General features: G+C 40.3%; 1 protein-coding gene across 2 annotated transcripts in view; it reads right to left on the bottom strand.

The window, feature by feature from the left end:
* Positions 1-17,751, bottom strand: part of KIAA1549 (KIAA1549 ortholog) — a 140,815-nt gene that overhangs the window by 61,335 nt on the left and 61,729 nt on the right. For both annotated transcript variants that reach the window (XM_053943318.1, XM_053943319.1), the window contains exons 2-4: positions 8,810-11,491; positions 7,270-7,358; positions 1,400-1,577 (exon numbers count right to left, since the gene is read on the bottom strand). In XM_053943318.1, the coding sequence (XP_053799293.1) occupies positions 1,400-1,577; positions 7,270-7,358; positions 8,810-11,491 (2,949 nt within the window). The remainder of the gene's footprint in view (positions 1-1,399; positions 1,578-7,269; positions 7,359-8,809; positions 11,492-17,751) is intronic.

The following is a 17,751-nucleotide window of genomic DNA, read 5'->3' as shown; positions in this document are numbered from 1 at the left end:
AGTGAAACACCAGATGAAAATACTTTGAAAATACATTAAAAATACATTTTGTGTTGCTGCAGTGAATTCTCTACTCGCTAATACTGGTTGCAGCAGTAATTAGATCTCTGAAAGATACCAGTGACAAAATATTCACTGTTTCCCTTGTATACTTAAAGACCTTCACTATATACTTGTGGCTAACTTCACCTCACTGACCACTGAATTGGCTACACTGAAATCCTGAGTACCCAGCTAATCCATTAAAATCTTCAGGAAAAAAAATCAACAAATATCTCTTTTTTGTAGCCTGAAATACAGCATTTAGTTTGTCTAAAAGACTACATATTGGATCCATTAATGTACATTAGTATTGGTCTAATACTTTCAAAACAGTTAGTAAGCTACCTGTTAAATTTAGATACAGGCATCTTTAAGCTCAGAAGAGAGAAAGAAGGAGCACAAGATAGAAAGAGTGAGTGTAGAGGAATGTGATCAGGCACACAGACCTTAACTACATGCACATCTGTGGATTTCCACATATAGCCTTACCCAAAGAAATGCTACAGTTAACTTACAGATCCTAATAGCAATGTTATACAAGGTTCAAACATCAAAAATACACCTCATGTCTATCTACATAACCACATTAAGCTGTGGAAAAAGACATCACACTGTGATGTTTTGCAATACAATTATTAACACAGCATAAACAACACACAAAGCGTATCTGAACAAAAGTATCATGTTGACATTTATTAACTCTGCTTGTATGCTCAGTCCCTGTCACTACCTCATTACACAGTCAACCAACCAGGCAAGCAGTTTTATCATGCAAACAGGGCCAAAGACGATTTTAAATGACAACACTGACTCTCAATATCTATTACATGGGTACTATTTTGCTTTAGATTATTAGCAGTCAAACTTTGCATGAACCTCTGCAATACAGCAGCCATGGAAAGCTGAATACTACATAAGCAATCCTCCTGCTCATGTTTTATACAAGCAATCAATCCTCCTGCTCATCAATTCTCCTACATCACAACAACACAAAAAGGCAGCTTTTAACATAAATTTAATCTGAAATTGACACAGGCATTACAATGTAGCTGCACTGTGATTTTACGAATAAATGTTTAGTGGATTTTTTTTTCTCTTCTCACCTTCAGAAGCATGAGAAAGAGCACAACTATTTTGCCACGTACCAAAAACAAATCCTGAAAAAACCACAAAGTGATGGGGTTAACTGTTTACAATTTACCACCTCTTTGCCACGGATGTGTAAATTATGTCATTAATAGAAAGAATTAAGATTCACAGTAGAGCTGAGGGCTTTGACTCGACCTTGCATCACAAGTGAAGAAGTGTGAATCAACAGGAAGCTACCTTTTTCTCCTCTGTGTCAGGAGTAACTCACCTGTCTGAACCTGGAATCTGTTGTCTGGCACAGTGAAAGAAGGGTGCAGTGAGAGGATGAGGGGGGCCTCCCCACGAAGAAGACTGCTGTTCACAAGCACATTTATGACAGCTATCGACGTGTAAACAAAGGGACCAGATGTCACCAAGAAAGCAAATTTGGGGGAAATTTTATAAACCTACAAAAAAAAAAAAAGAAAAAAAGAAAAAAAATAGAAATTAAGAAAACTCAAACATGTCAATGTTAAATTTGGCAACATTTTAGACCTACAGAGTCTCATGCAGTTCAAAGCCACCTCATCAAGAGGTAAGAAAATGCAGTCTTTATTTTTCAAAGAGCAGCAGAAGCAAAACACAAGTGCTGTGCCTTGCAGCCTCTGCTCCAGTGCATCAGAGGCAACTCCCCTGTGCCAGATGCACCTACTGGAATCTCTTCAGTACAACACACCAATCTCAGCACTTCTTGATTTATGACATTCCCACATATTAGCACTCCCCCTTGCCTACATTCCCATGGTGTACATAACATTTCCCATACAAAATTCCTGTTTACTTACTGAACTGCTTGCACAGCTTCTGCATTTCAGTCATACACCACATAGTGAATACATCCTATACCATACATATGTGGCACACAAGGAGTAAAATACACATAACCAATGTTCTTTAGATATATTTTTCACACTCAAGAAAACTTTCTTCCAGGGAACACTTCTATCTGCTTGTTTCAACACAGTTACCACATTACAATTATCCTCTTCCAATTCATGCCCTGACTTTTAGTCTTCTTAAAAACCGTGAGGAGCCTTAGACATCATGTAAAAGAAATGAGATTGCAAGTTAAATATAAACCTTGAACCATGCAGACACTCTTATCCACCATTTCTCAGCCACCTAAGGAAGAACAAACTGAAGGGTTTAATTTATTTAAACATATTGCAGTGTCTTCCCGCCTTCAGAGAAACTCTCTCAACATTAAGAACACCTGTTTCCCCACCATTATTTTCTTCCTTCTTGGTTTACTCCCCCAGTTTGCTTTATTTGTCTGTGGCAGTCACACTTCAAAAGCATTTTGGGATATCCAACATGATGGCCTCACAGATAAATAATGTAAACCAGAGACCCAAAGTTTCTGATAAATGTGGACCTCTTCACTGAAGGGATGCTAGCATCTTGCAGATGCCATGCTGGTGAAGGGATGTGTTAGGTAACTTCAGCTCCACAAACAGCCTTACAGACTTAAATTGCGACCCACATATTCCTTATTGGTAGTGTAAGGTGATGGCAACTGCTGTTGAGATGAGACAGCAAGCAGCTCTTTCCTGTCTTCTAAAATGCCTGCATTTCAGAGAGCTCATCTTCACCAGAAGAAACTACCTCAGCAACAGAAGGAAATGAGAAAAATAATCTATGCTGCTCATTATGCCTTTCTTCTTTCTTAGCCCACAAGTATATGCAACATCCAACTTTTATTTTAAATGGATTCAGATCCATAAAACTCAAATTTGTTTGATATGTATAATGTGCACAGCTCTTTTCAGTTCCTCTTATCTGAAATTTTATTCTTTTATCTCAGGATGAAATAATCTCTGCAGCTTCAGTTTGTTAAACAGAAACAGCAGTTAAAATGGGTAACACATGCCAAAAGAAAGTTGCCCATTACTTGCAAATGAGACTACTTAAAAGGCAAGAAAAAGAGGAATTAGAATTACAAATCTCAGTGACAATTTGCTGGTGATTTCTGAAGCAATATATGCTGAGGAAAAGAGGCCTCCTGCAGCCAGCATATACTTATGCACCAGAGCTGGGTATTTCAGACATGAAAGCAAGCCTCTGTAACCAACTCAGCTGCCTCCATCTCTGACTGGTTGTGCTGTACCACAGACAACCAGGAAAGCAGCCCTGGAATTAACTTTTTCAGCTCAACAACTAACACTGGTTCCCTTCTGCACTTCACTGCATCAGAAAAGCAACAGCAACTCCAGAATGGACATCCAAAATGAAAATCCACTTTTAACACTTTTAATTTTGAGGTAGGCAGATTAGAAGCACTACAAGTCAAAACAACAGCTATTTCTGCTTGAGATATTGCAGGGTTGTCTACAATTAGCTCTTTTCAGCCTAATCCACATGACAGAAATAACAGACGCATGACAGCATGATGCTGTCTACAAGCTAACTCACAGGGAAGTCTACAAAGTTATCTAGGAGAGATGAGCACAGCTCATGACTCTGGAATCATGATTCATGGATGAGAATAGCTAATACAGCTCTAATGGTTCACAAACACACCCATCCATCCAACTCTCCCTTTGAAGTTTCACCTCTACTACCAGGATAGCTGGATGCTAACAAATTAGGTGGCTGAACCATCACATTTTAGAGTGTCACTCTACAAGAATGTCCACACAGGCATGGATTTCTTATATTAAAATGCACAAATATTTTAACTTTAACACCTTGGGCCAGAAAGCCAGAGAATCACACAAAACTTCATGTGCAGTTTGGAGCCATCTCCACTGCAAAAGCAGAAACCTTTAGAGCAGAAGCAGAGAACTTTTACAACACCTAGAGTCAAGCTATCCGTGCTCCAAAGTGCAATGACTAACCCCACTCTGCTGTTCCCAGGACACAAACTAGCTCATTCCAAGCTACCCTCACAAGAGAGAGCATGTCCACTACAGAAAGTTTTTAAGACTCAGTGTATTGGAGGCCAGAGGAGTATTCAGGAAAAACGTGACTGTATTTTTTCATTGCTCCTTATGGTGTTTCCTAAGCATCTGCTATTGATTATTGTCTGCTAAAATACTTGATCAGATGCACCTTTGCCACAACCTAATCCATGCCTACACTCCACTGTATTATGCTGTGTAAACATCTGGCAGAAAGCATCAACAACTGATTTTCTCACTGCCACCTTATTAAGAATGCTATAAAGAGCCTGCAGAGGGTGTTTAACTTCCTGAAGATGCAAAGCCTCACAGGTCTTAAAAATAAAATAAAGCTTCTGCTTCTACACACATTAGGATGCTGAGGCAACAGTTCTCACTGGTTTTACACCCCTCTATAGTACCAGCCACAACTTCAGCAGTGGTGAAGCAGCGATGAAGCCAGTGCCAGCCCACAAGGTGGCATCTTTGAAAGAAGCATTTACCTGGCAATGACCGTAACTCCACACTCTGGAGGCAGAGTTCACTGATTTGGGATTATAGGAACCGGTATGTTAAGGACACACCACCAAACCCACATTAAATACAACAACAAAGTAGCTAAGGTAAAAATGCTAAAATCCATAATAACATTTCCAAGCACAAAGGAGGCTGGCAAAAACCCTTTTCCTGTTGGCATGAACTTAATGGCACTAGGGGTCCTGGCACTGAGTCACTGCCAACACTATTTTATTTTACACCCCAGTGCAAGTCAAGTCAAGAGAACATTGTCTAACAGATCCTACCCAAGTGTCATAAGCTTTACATTACAGAGCGTTGACTAAAATTACTCGTACTCAGACAATGGGGTTTTATTCTTTTGCAGATGCAATATGTTGAGACCAACTAGAAAAAACTTTGAAATTTTTGGTTATTCTCACTTTGTTGTAAGGATTTTTCTAGGGAAAAAAGTAACAGAAGTTTTTTTCATTTGGCAGGATTCTGCCTCCTCTTTTTTCCACTTCAGCAACTCACAATGTTCGAAACAATAAAGTAGCAGAGACCAAAGTTTCAACTGAAAAAGTTGAGGGCAAAAAATGCTTTAATCCTCCTTTAACTGCTAAACTTGCTTCTTATTTAAAGTAAGCAGCAGTTATAGCCATCACTGCCATTGACTTTATTGTTAAAGCATACATTACTACAAAGTTAAATTTAACTGGACTGTCTCCTGATTTACTGTACATTACATCACAGCTAGGGAACATCTGTGAGCTGTAATAAGAGACACAGTAAAAAAGCAGCTTAGAGAAATGCACTGCTTTACCATAACTTGCAAACACACACATGGTTTCTAGGTACATTCAACTAACAAAAGTCAGGTCTGTTTGATTAATTAAGTTGAGCAAGATGAAGAAATTCTGTTTAAAATACTGCATTACATCACCACTCAACATACTGCTGTTATAGACAGCTCTTTTTCCAACCAACAGTTTTGTTAGTATTCCACAGTTAGAGATGAAAACATATTTGCTAGTGATTATTTTTAGTGCAAAACCCATATGATAGCAGCATTCTAGAATAAGCGAAACTGATTCAGCAAAGATGTCTTTCCTTTAGATAAAAAAGATTTTCCAAAGGATGAAGCTAGACTAGCTGCATTATTTATAAAAAGTTACTTCTGAGAAGCCTTAGGACTTCTTAGAAGCTTTCTCCTATTGAGAGCTTTACAAGACACTAGCAGGCATGAAAGGCAGGAATTTAAAGGGAACAATACAAAGTGAGATATCAAATGTTTGTTCCAATTAACTTTCAAATATTAAGTAACGGATTTTCTCCTACTGCTGTTAATAGTAAGAACATAAGCACTTCCATATTAATGAGCTGTGTAAGGTCACTGAAAATTAAGTGTGTTTCTGTCATTACGAACATCTGACTTCTTTTTGACTACTTCAGTTTGCACAAACTGAAGGTATAATTTACAAACTGGAAGAAAATCCCTTATATAGTAAAATAAAAATCTAAGTAGCTCACGAGCAGGTGTTGCTAAAAGGACATAAACTACCTATAATTTACAGAGGCAGATCATTGTAGCTGAAATTTGGCAGGAATTTATAACACTCCGATCTTGAGTAGTAGAGATGTACATCCTCACACATTAGACAGGAGCTGTTTAATTACTGAGTGCAGTTATCATGGGAGATGTCAAAATTAAAGGCACCAAGTAATTCTGTGCATGGAGAAATTCAAGTTTTGTTCAATGAACTGCTACTTGAGTTAACTACAGAACAAAAATGAGATCACTGACTCACAAAAGATCATCTGGTACTGGCTGTGACAACTAGATGAATACAGACATGCAAAACTGCAAATGCAGCTGAACGTCATCTACACCAATAATTCTAGCGAAGTATTTCCTCACCACTGAAGTGTCTAGTTATACAACAAAGGTACCCCCATCTACCCCTATATCTTTTCCTCTCAGAGGGTTTGAGACAGAGGTGGGGAACAAAGCCTTTAACCCTTATTTCAACTAGACAGTCACTTGGGAAGTTAGAAAGTCTTGTTCAAAGATGAATACCAAAGCAGAGAAAGCTTTCAGAAAACCCCAAGGGTACAGCTATTCCTGTGAGGGGAGTAAGGACAGGAGTTACACCTACCTGAAGACTTAGAAATAACATCTTACTATTGCACACCTGATTTTTCCCCCCTACCTTTTTCACCTGCCAAATCAGGCATTTGGGATTCCACCACCTCCCCTGCAAGTGTTGATGGTCTCGCTTATACCATAAAATAGCACAAGGCTGTGCAGAAGGTTTCATTTTGTTTAAAGTGCTAAGAATGTAATCATCTAGAGGAACAAACAGACCTGCTTAACAGGTATTTTGAAGGGTAAAAGTTCTTCATTTCAATTACCAGGCAAAGCAGGTGAGCAGTAGATTCTGGACACTGCTTTCTCACCTCTAGCAAAGCCAAGAGAGGTCTGTCCTAGAAAATGATGGCATTCTAAAAGTAAAAAAGTTGACGTCATGCTCACATTAAAAAAAAAAGAAAAACCAACCCAACAAAAACATGACTAACATTTAAGTTAAAATAAAATAAAATAAAGCTCTCTCTGATACAGTATCTATGGACTGTTTGAATTACTGTTTTAGCTTTTAAACTAAAAGCTACCTACTGTATTACATTGGCCAGAGAGTACTTGTACACACTTCATACCACTTACCTCTAGCTCTACTGATCTCCTGAACTGAACTCTGAGCACTTCTCTGATGGATTCACTGACATTTCGTAGAACAGCTCTTCGGGCCAGCACTAGAAATTAATATCAGTCAGAAAATACCTTTTAGCTTCATCTCTTAGGTTTTTATTCAAAGCTGCATTTTCAACTGCACAATGCATGAAAAAGCAGGTAGTGAGATCAGTTGCATCAAACAGGTAAGATGAACAACAAGGACAGGGGACAAGGTGTGACTGTATCCTAAAAAGTGACTGTCTGTAAAGTTTAAGGAACTGTAAGTTTATTTTCTCTTCTTTTGTTTTTCCACAGCTAATGTCTTTAGCATTCTGATAAAAGAAACCATTCAAGAGCCACTGTGCATTCAAATGGGAAAGTAGCAGCATATTCAGTCTGAGTGTGAGTGAGTCTGCTGTCACAACACAGTTAAAAGTTTTGTAGGCAATGCATGGAATGCAGGTAAGGTCAGAAAAAAAGACACAGAAAATATGCATCTACTTTTCCCTTAAATGAAAAGTAAGCAAACATAACATTAATTAATGAAAGGGATATCCACAGAGTAAGAAAGAGCTATGAAATCCCCACATCCCAATGGATGTCATGTCTGTTACAGTCACATGTGACACTGTGACCGTAGGTTATGCAAACAATTGAAAAGTGTTGTGTTGTCATCATGCATTTACTTTCCATCAGTAACTTGCCTACAAAAGTACTCAAATTACATTTTAAAAAAGTCTTCCTCATCACTAGCATAGCTAGACCACCTACGTATCTGGAGGATGAGATTATGCTTGTTCTTCTTTATTTCTCGCAACTAAGTCTTAAGAGTAAAAAATGCTGCTCAGCATGAAAATGCAGCACTTCTGTAGCTGCCCTGGATTAGTTTGCTGGCACTGTTTTGTTAACAAGCTAGGAAGAGGCAGGAAAACACCAGAAAGGCAAATATAGATGCTAAGACAATTAATTTTGAAACACACTAGATCACTTTTTCTGGTTACAAACACACCAAATCCAACTGAAAGTAAGTATGGGAGGAGGTAAGATACAAACATAAGCTAGTAAGGTGAAATTATAAACATGGTTGCAAAACCCAAACATTTTTTAAACCAATTCTCCTTTTACATATTACAACATTACCTCACATGCAGGTGTTTTTTAATAAACAGCAGCAACAACTGAAAGGAGAAACTTACTCAGTCAGAACATTACACAGTTTGGCAGAACAGTACCATGACAGTAACATTCATTTACAACCAATGAAATGATAAAGCAGCCTCTAACTCAGCACACTTGTATCAGCAATTTTTGAGGACAATTTCATTCTCTGTGCAGTGTAATGTATTTGTAACGCTTTCTCACAATGGACTTTGTCCAAGTGAACTCTATTATTTTTAACAGTAAATGATAAATCGATGCTTTTACAGCTCTTTGTCTAAATTTACGCCATAAGGTTCACTTAGTTAATCCAAAATCTGCAATTTACCAGTGGCTTCTGAAAACCAAAATTAAAATGTTGGGAATATCTTACCCGCAGTGACTAAGTAGGCATCAGGAACGGTGATGTCGCAGACGTACGGCTGCCTGGTAGTAGTCACAGCAGAGGTCACAACCACCACTTCAGATGGAGTAGTGGTCCTCAGCGGGGTGGAGGATGTCCCTGGGCTGCCTGTAGCACTGCTGGCAGTGGTGGAAGGAGCTGATGCACCAGCACCAGCAGTTACACTGCTTCCTGATGGAACTTCATGTCCAGGGGGAGGGCTGGCTGTCAGAGGAAATGGTATGGGAGCAAATGAAGAGGTCACAGACAGAGATGCTGTAGGAGAGGGCATTGCGCTGATGGTGTCGGCATCCGATGCAAGGTTGTCAGGGTCTGTGGGAGGAAGGGCTGTAGGGGCACTGCCCCTGCTGCCAGATGTTAAAAGCAGCGTGGGGTTAACTGTAGCACCAATATCCTCATCAGAAGCCAGAGCAGTCAAAAGTAGAGATGAAGCTATGTTTAAGACAGGAGTTGCCAGAAAGGTAGTAAACAAAGAGATCAGATTTGTTTCACTGAGCAAGATGCTGCTGGTAACAGACTGGGTGTCAGAAGTGGGTAGCACCGGGGTAGGAACCACAGAGTGAGAGATGGAGAGTGAAGGCTCCAGCTGAGAGGTAGCTCCTGTGGCAGCTGAGGTAAACACAGCTTCAGAGCCCACTGGCAGTACCGAGGATGCTTCCAGAAACACGGATGACTCTGAGTGAAAATCTGATGATGCCATTATTTCAGGAACCTGTGCATCTGGAAGGGACGATGCATTTGAATGAAAGTATGATGTTTGGCCAAGATGTAACTGAGAAACCTCAGCGTCAGTGGCAGAGCTTATAGTGGTAGCTAAGTCCCAGCTGGTAACATCCTCAGGAAGTACTGATGTCCCAGTCAACAGGGTCTGAGGTAACAGTGTTGATAAATCACTTTGCATGACAGAATAAGAATTTACCATGGTCAGCGATAAAGACAAGTAGCTAGATTCAATAAGAAATAGTGTTGATAAAAGATTGGATGGAAAATCTGAAATATTTAAAGACAGTTCGTCCCTCGTAGATGTCTTGCCAAACAAAACCATGGATTCTGATGGCATTAATTCTGGCTGTTCCAGCAAGGTTGTCCGACTGATTACAAATGACGCGACTGGCTCACTGGGGTTGATGGTAGAGTCCAACAGAGCAGCGGTGGCACCAGGAAGTTCTACATGAGTGCCTGGAGTCACCAAAAGTGTTTCCAGAACAGGGAGGGTCTGGGAAACAGAGATGTTCAGTGACATTTCCCCAGGGAGCTGATGGAAGGAGGGAGATATTGTTATAGGTGTTCTAGTGTCTGTAGTGCTTAATAAAAACATGCTTGAGTCATGGATTTCTGCAAATCTTGAAGAAAGTGAAACAACAGGTCTTGATGGAAAAGTAGTATCAAAAATCTCAGGTGTAGGTTCCTCTAATTCATACCCATCAGTAATTATAGTTGTAAATGCAGTTATGCCTTGTACTTCAGAGGCTTTGATGGACAAAGTTTCAACATAATCACCTGAGCCCACATCATGTTCTGGGGCAAAGCCTGCTTCTGGCAGAAGTGAAACTTCTGAGTCACAATACAGACAGTAACTGTATGATCTTGTGAAAGGCACTGGACTCTTGAGCTCACTGACAAGCTCTGATTGACTTGGTATTTCTGAACCAGCAGGCAAATTTGGTGCTGTAGTGGAGAATTCATGTGTAAACAGGCTGGCATTAAGAACTGTATTAGAGTTCATGGAAATGGCAGCTGAATCAAGAGGGAAAGACACAAGTGGAAGACTAATAGGATAAAAAGAAGGCTCAGCACTAGCTGCTGAAGCTGGTGTGGGCCAGGGAATGCTTGGAGTGGGGCGAGTCCTTCGACCGAGAGATTCTGCTGCCCAGCTACTCACATGGGTGTAAACATCACCATACAGGTCTGCACGTTGCGCTGTGGCATTTGGGGCCCCAGGGCTGGTTTCACCCAGCAGCTTGAGATGGAGAGGTGATCCTTCTGAAGCACCCCCAAAAGGCAGAGCTGTTAAACTGGCATTACTGTTTTCCTGTGCCACAACTCCTGTGTCAGAAGGAATGGAAGTGAAAGGAACAGCTGTATTTGGAGGGTACAACAGCAAGTCTCTGCTTGCTGTTAATATTTCAGGATCTGGTACAAAAGGCTTTAGTTCCATAAGAGTGTAGCTGCGTTCAGAGACAGCACTCAACGGAGTCTTCTGCTGTGCTGTTTCTGAGATATCATACAGTGAAGAAAGGACAGATAATGAAGGTGTTAGCAACACAGTTTCTAACATTTCTCTTGATGGCTCTACTGTATTAACTGAGTGATGATCTGTTAAAACTGCAAAAGACTTCATGGGACGAGTCCACTGTGCCTTTGAAAAGGAGCTAATAAATTCATCATCACTTAGGAATGCCTCATTGCTCCTTACAGAGACATCTACCAACGGTGGCATACTTCTCCTGTCTGAAATCGTGGCTGTTTCTTCTTGGCTAAGTGAAGTCCCATCAAAGGAAGTAGTAACTGATGATAAAACTGTTTGAAGCAAATTACTTTCTTGGGACTCCAAAGTACTCCTTGCTAAGGCTGTTTGTGTCCTGCTGCCTGATATGCTTTCATGCATCGTTGAGAAAAAGGAAAAATTCTGCTGTTCCAAGGATCTCACATCTAAATCAAGAGGGAGAGAAAAACAAAAGCCAAAACACAACAGATCAGCATAAGCAGTAAGATTGCCATGAGCAAACCTCACACAGAATATTTCTGGAGACAACTACCCAGAATTCAAGGGCTAAGACAAAGTAAGTAAAAACCCTCCACAAGCAAGTCAGCACAAATAGTAAGATTTCTTGTAAAATTCCATTCCTTGGAAATGAACAGGACAACACAAGCTCCTCTCAAAGCACTGATACGTCTCTGCAGCAGCACTCCAGTAAGACCCGTGGAGGAGCAGAAAGTGTCTCCCTCTTACCTGTGCAAGGCTACACTACATGGCAACTAGTGGTCTAACACCAGAAAGGGTAACAAAGAACAATGCAAGGGAAAATCTACATAATTTTAGGTGTTTTGATCTCTTTTAGTATCCCTTAATTTCCTCTGATTTTATTCTTTCTTAATATTAAGGTCACTAGAAGACCTACTCTGTTTCATGGACCAGATCCTCCCTCTCATATCAGAAATGAGTGACACGAGAGATGAAGAGGGGTTCCCTTTTTCGTAAGATGAATGTGGACCTGGTATCGACAGGAAGAATTTGCTAACATGTTGTGACATGTTTGTAACATGTTATTTTTCCATTATCCACCATTCATCTGAAGTCTGGCCTGTTAGCAGTCACTGACAAATTGCTTCATTATACAATTGCTATATTTATTCACAGCCCTCTATAGGATTGCTCTCTTTATAGGACTCCTGTAATAAAGCTTTCACTCCTCTAGTTTGCAGAGCTCAAGTAGTAATGGCCAGGTTCAAACACAAAGGAGAAAAAGTTGAGAATTCACCACATATTTCAACAAACAAAATATTCTCTCTCACAAAAGCATTCTTGGGTTACAGAGAAGATCTGTATATAAGCTTTTCCAAGCACAGATGAGTTTGGCAGAGAAAAGGCTGATTACTTTCCTGAAATGTTAAGATTGGATTGATAGCATTCAGAGCTGAATTATTAAAGGAAATCACAGAAAACTGCAGCAGAATAGTTTTCAAGGGTACACACAAAGCATTCATCTTTAAGTTATCTATCACGCCTGCTCAACCTATTTTCATATGGGAGTGTCCAGGCAGTGCTGCTGGAACCCACTGGCAACACACATTAACAAGGCTGGGGGGGGCAGGAATCACATCCAGTTAAACCACCAGGGACCAGTTTAAAGTAAAAACAAGCATACACATTACAAAGCACTGGACAAATGATACAGTACACAGCCCAACTGCAACTACATCTGTAACCCTTTAAAGGGTGCCTTGAACTCACTAACCCACAGAAAGTCCTGCAGGAATAGCTCACCTATCTGTTTCCCAGTGTCTAACACCACTTTCCAGAGGCGATAAACTGCTGTTATCTCCTTCTCCCTGGTCTGTTTGCTAAACTCCTTGACACAACTTTTCAAGTGTTGACACACCGACTTGATAAATTTTGAAGGTGCTGATGTGAAAAGCACAACTAGGAGAGTTAATGCTTACCACTGATCACACCTAAGTGACTACTGTGATTATATCCTTTATATTACAAATTCCATGCATAACGTTTTGCATAACAGATACTATTCTCTCAAGCAGTCCAAATCCATTTTTTCCTCCTCAAACTCACTGTAGGCATTACCAGCTTTATGATGCTTGGTTGGGGTATGATGATAAAATATACTGCCTTATAATGCTCTCAGGTGAAGAACAAAATTACAAGAAAAAAACACTCTTGTAAAAGCTATATAAGACAAGTAAACAAGTCCATCCTCAACCTCTTCAACAGAGGTCAGATGCGTGAACACAACACAGTGCAGAACAGAGCAGCCACCATGGAAGAACAGCTTTTACAAGGAGTTAACATGAGTACCAGACAAAGCAGCTTCCAAGAAACACAGAACCAAAATGTACCCTGACACAGCTCTGCTAGCTGACCAAAAGCTGCTCAACTTTTTTTTTCATTGCTAGAAGCCTCCCTGGCCTCATTCTTTTCTTTGACTTACGCTTCCAACCAGTACTTTTCTCTTTGTGACATTCTGAGTAAGCAGGGAGTTACTAAAGGAAGACTTACAGGTCTGTGAAACAAACACTGTCAAAATGAATCACTTCTCTTCCTACATGCATGTGCATTTCCTTTTAGGAAGCCCTGTAAAATCCTGCCCAGCTTGGTACTTTGGACACCTAAGCCTTGCTTACAGTGAATTCCACATTGCATACAAACATGGTAACAGAGAAAGTTACTCCTTGTTCACCACAGCTTCATGTTGTAAATCTCTCAGCAGTACACCAGGCAGCTGCAACACCTTCAACATAATGAGCATGGTGAATACAGCTGACAGTTAATATGACCACACAGAGCTGAATACTAATACTAATTAGTAACTGCACTTTTGATCAGGTATCGCCACAAATCTTTGACTCAAAGCTAGAGGTCATTCCACAAAAACAACTCTACTCCCTATCTATGCCTATGCTGCGCACTATCTTCTTCCTTCACCCACTGAGAGCCATTTTATTTTTGTTCAACTTGACAGGTGAGCTGGCACATGCCAAGATCCTGCTGGAAGTAAGTAAAGGTCACTGAAAAGATGTTCTGAAGAGTTAAGTGCATAACCCTAAGCTGTCCAACAGACATGCAGAACAGGCAAGGCTTTAAATTCTGACTTCAGAATATGGTTTTTAAAAATTTTTTGGATGGTCTGATAATATTTTTTCCTTGAAGGACAAAGGAATAGTAAATAATTATTTCATCACACACTCCTGCCTTGCCTCTTAATGTAAAGAATCTTGCCAGGAAGGAAAGAACACAACTTCTGAAATAAATGTTTCATTTTTTTGAAGGAAAACACACGGTGCCTTGAAAAAGTTACAAGCTCTAAGACAAAGTAAGAGCACTGTTACTTACAGTAAGTGGAAATGGGAAAAATTCACCTACGCATGTAGGATTTTGAAAAAACCCACCAGCAAGATTACAAGTTGATGTTCCACCCGATTTACTTTGCTCAGTGTTTTAGAAGCAGGGAGCATTAGTGATACGCCATTAATAATACAAATTAGTGTTTTCTGTCAGCTTCACAGAACAGGGCACCCCTTGAACAGCGCTTGTCAGGACTGAGCGTGCCTCTCAAGGAGAGCAGATGGGACGCGTGGCAGATGTGTTTGGGAGCAGCCCGACAGCCCACAAAGAGGCAGGAAAAGCAAAGGATAAAAGGAAGAAGAAGGCATACCACGGCATGACAATCGGCCTCATCAGCGCAGAGTGGCCGCTCTGGCTGTACCGTGGGACAAAGGAAGCAGACAGATTGCACATGTTCTGGTGCATCTCAATGCCACGGCTGCACAAAGCTATTGATGAATATCAACGCTGACTTGTTTGTTTGCACAGCTGTTACTGCTGGGTGACGGTTCCCTGTTCCCCTTCAGAAGGGCTAGCATCAGACAAGCCAAACTTCACCAGGCTGATAACATTATGAAAAAGAACAGATAGCTTAGGGAATAAAGCCGTGATCCCAAGCTACAGCAAAGGCGAGGAAAGGCGAGCACTAGTGGCAGGGGCCACAGGAGTCACAGATGGCACCGGTACAATGCCACAGCTCAGACAATGACACTGGGACATGGGAGGACAAATAACATAGGGAATCTGCTGGTGGCCTTGGGGCGGCAAGCTCTCTGCTGCTCCTGCTGCCCCCCAAAACTAGCTGGCATCACAAGCAATTCACAAGTAATGAAACCTGTCACTGAACAGAGCGGCCCCTGAAACTGCCAGATCTGAAATTACAGAAGCACAGCCGTGCCCCACTAATGCTGCTGAAGACATGCGAATGTGGGAAGGACAGAACTTTCTCATGACTACAGAAAAGGACTGCTGCAGTCCACAGAGTTCCTTGGTGACAAAAATACACCATGTCTGCACACCAGAAAACTACACAAGTTCATAAACCAGAAACTAGACTAGTCGTTTTTCCAGATAGCGATTAGAGGGATGCAGATTGCATCCTTCCTGTAGCTGCAGTGCTAAAAAGTAATGTCTGTTCTATAACCGGTAATAAAGAAAAGAAAGGACATTTTATATAATATACATGTATACTGATATGCTCTCTATATATGAATGTATATTCTATATTCTTCATTTATAACAAATATACTTCCATGTATTTCTAAAATGCAGGATCCAGATGTAATCTCACCTCTGTCATTGATGCCTCACGTGACTTCAAAAAAGTTGCATCACTTTTCTGCACTCTGCTATTAAGATATGGCAATTGTACACTACCACAATTCCCAGTATTTACTAAAAAGTCAGCAATTTTCTATATTTTCAAGATGTTAAATCATAGATAGGTACAGGCATGACAACAAATACAGGGAATCTTTACTTGTAATAAAAATTAAACCTTAACAATAGAACCAGTAATTTTTGTTCTATTGTTTTTGAGAAACTAAGTTATGACTAATAAAGTTTGCAAACAACAGAAAATGCCAGCAGACTAGCAGCAAAACAGTTCAGAACATGTATCACTTAAAAAAATATTCTGTGTACTAACACAATGACAAAATTAAATTTTAGTAGCTATGTTTTTAAGGCAAGCAGAAAAATTACTCTTTTGTTGCTACCCATTGTTTCAAACAGATGCATTTTTGGTAGAAAGGCAATCAATGCTACATACATTCCAAATATTACGGTAAAATTCATGACTAACTACGTAACAGGAGCTCCCAAATCATTAAAATTAAAGCTATGAGCTCACTAGGAATATTAATCACTTGAAACATTTACCTGATTATGGGATGGAGCAGCATATCCCATTTAAGGGAAGCTTCTGATAACATATATTTTAATTTTTTCTTCAAGAAATGGGAAGTAGGAAATTGAACGCAATATAGGACTCAAGACCACCCAAGGGTAGAAAGAATGACAGAAGCAAATGTATCTGAAAAAAATCTTAACTCTTCCTCCTACAGCTTAACACTTAATAACTTCCTAATTTATTTAACAGCATTTACTACAGCTTCCACCAAAAGAGCTTGTATGCATTAGGTCATTGCAAAAAATTTATATAGTTCCCTTGTGTAAGACTCTAACTAAATTTCTTAGGTGTCTGGCTTGTAGGAAAATACCAGTCACAGAAGCATGTGCAGACAAAAAGCTGTCTGCTTTCTTCTCTGGGAGGCATTAAGCGTGGATTGAACAGTGACAATAATTACCCCTGGCACACAAAAGCCAGGGAGAGGAGGGGATGGAGCCTGAACTGTCCCTCCCTTCCCAAGCTCCAGCTCACAGCTGCTCTGCGGGGCTCCCTGCAGATTTTGGAAGGTTCTGTTCCCTGGAGCATATGCTGCACTCCTGCCCAGTGCACCAAAGATGTTGATTTTCTTACTGTAAAAGAAGCCCTCATAATTTACCAGATGCTCATATGAATTTTAACTAATGAAGCTGCTTGTACCACCTGAAAGGCTAAAAGAAAGAGAAAGTAATGAAATTGAAAAATTATGCTGTCTCAGCCCTCTTTCTCACTGCAGGTGATGAAAAATTTTCTTGACAGAAAAATCGGTATTACGAGGAAAATAAGTGTTACTAGGAAGCAGCAGGCAAAGTGAGTGCCTAGGCACACACATGCTCATTTTTACATATTTCAGGTTTGAATATGTAGCCAAAAAAGAAGAGGAACATCTTAAAGTCATTCTTCACCCACGTGCACAGCTGGGGCTCAGCTGCTGCCCAGGTGCAAGTAGACAAGAATCTCCCCCTGCTGCACAGCAAATAAGCACAAGCTTCCATCTCTGTATGAGGAGAAAACGTGCACCAAGGCACAAAGGGGCAAAGACAAACCCGTGCCTGCTGGCCAGCAGAATTATGGAGGCTTTGTAAAGAGTTTTTAGAAGGCAGCCTAACTGCTTTTCACACTCCAGTCAAAAAATACACTACAAAATCCTCATGAACTCTTGCATTTGGCAGCCAATACCAATGAACCTGTAATAGCAGGCACTGGCACTGACATTTTTTTCCTTCTCCAACATTAAAGACACCCTCAAAATTTCCCTTAGGACATTTGCTAGTAACCATCATGTTAAAGACCTGTAGGCAGTCTGAGATTCCAACTTCCACTGCATGACCAGTGGAAGAGCTCAGGAGGAAACTTGTGATCTATTCTCTGATTCAGGAATCTTCCTAACATAGCCACTGCTGAAGCAGAACAGGACCCTGAAGTACTTTACAGTAAATGGTAGACTAAAAGAAAAAGAACCCA

This window comes from Vidua chalybeata, chromosome 5, assembly GCF_026979565.1.
Source record: "Vidua chalybeata isolate OUT-0048 chromosome 5, bVidCha1 merged haplotype, whole genome shotgun sequence".
Taxonomy (NCBI): Eukaryota; Metazoa; Chordata; class Aves; order Passeriformes; family Viduidae; genus Vidua; species Vidua chalybeata.
The sequence above is the reverse complement of the archived record's forward strand: the minus strand, read 5'-3'. Positions and strand labels throughout refer to the sequence as shown.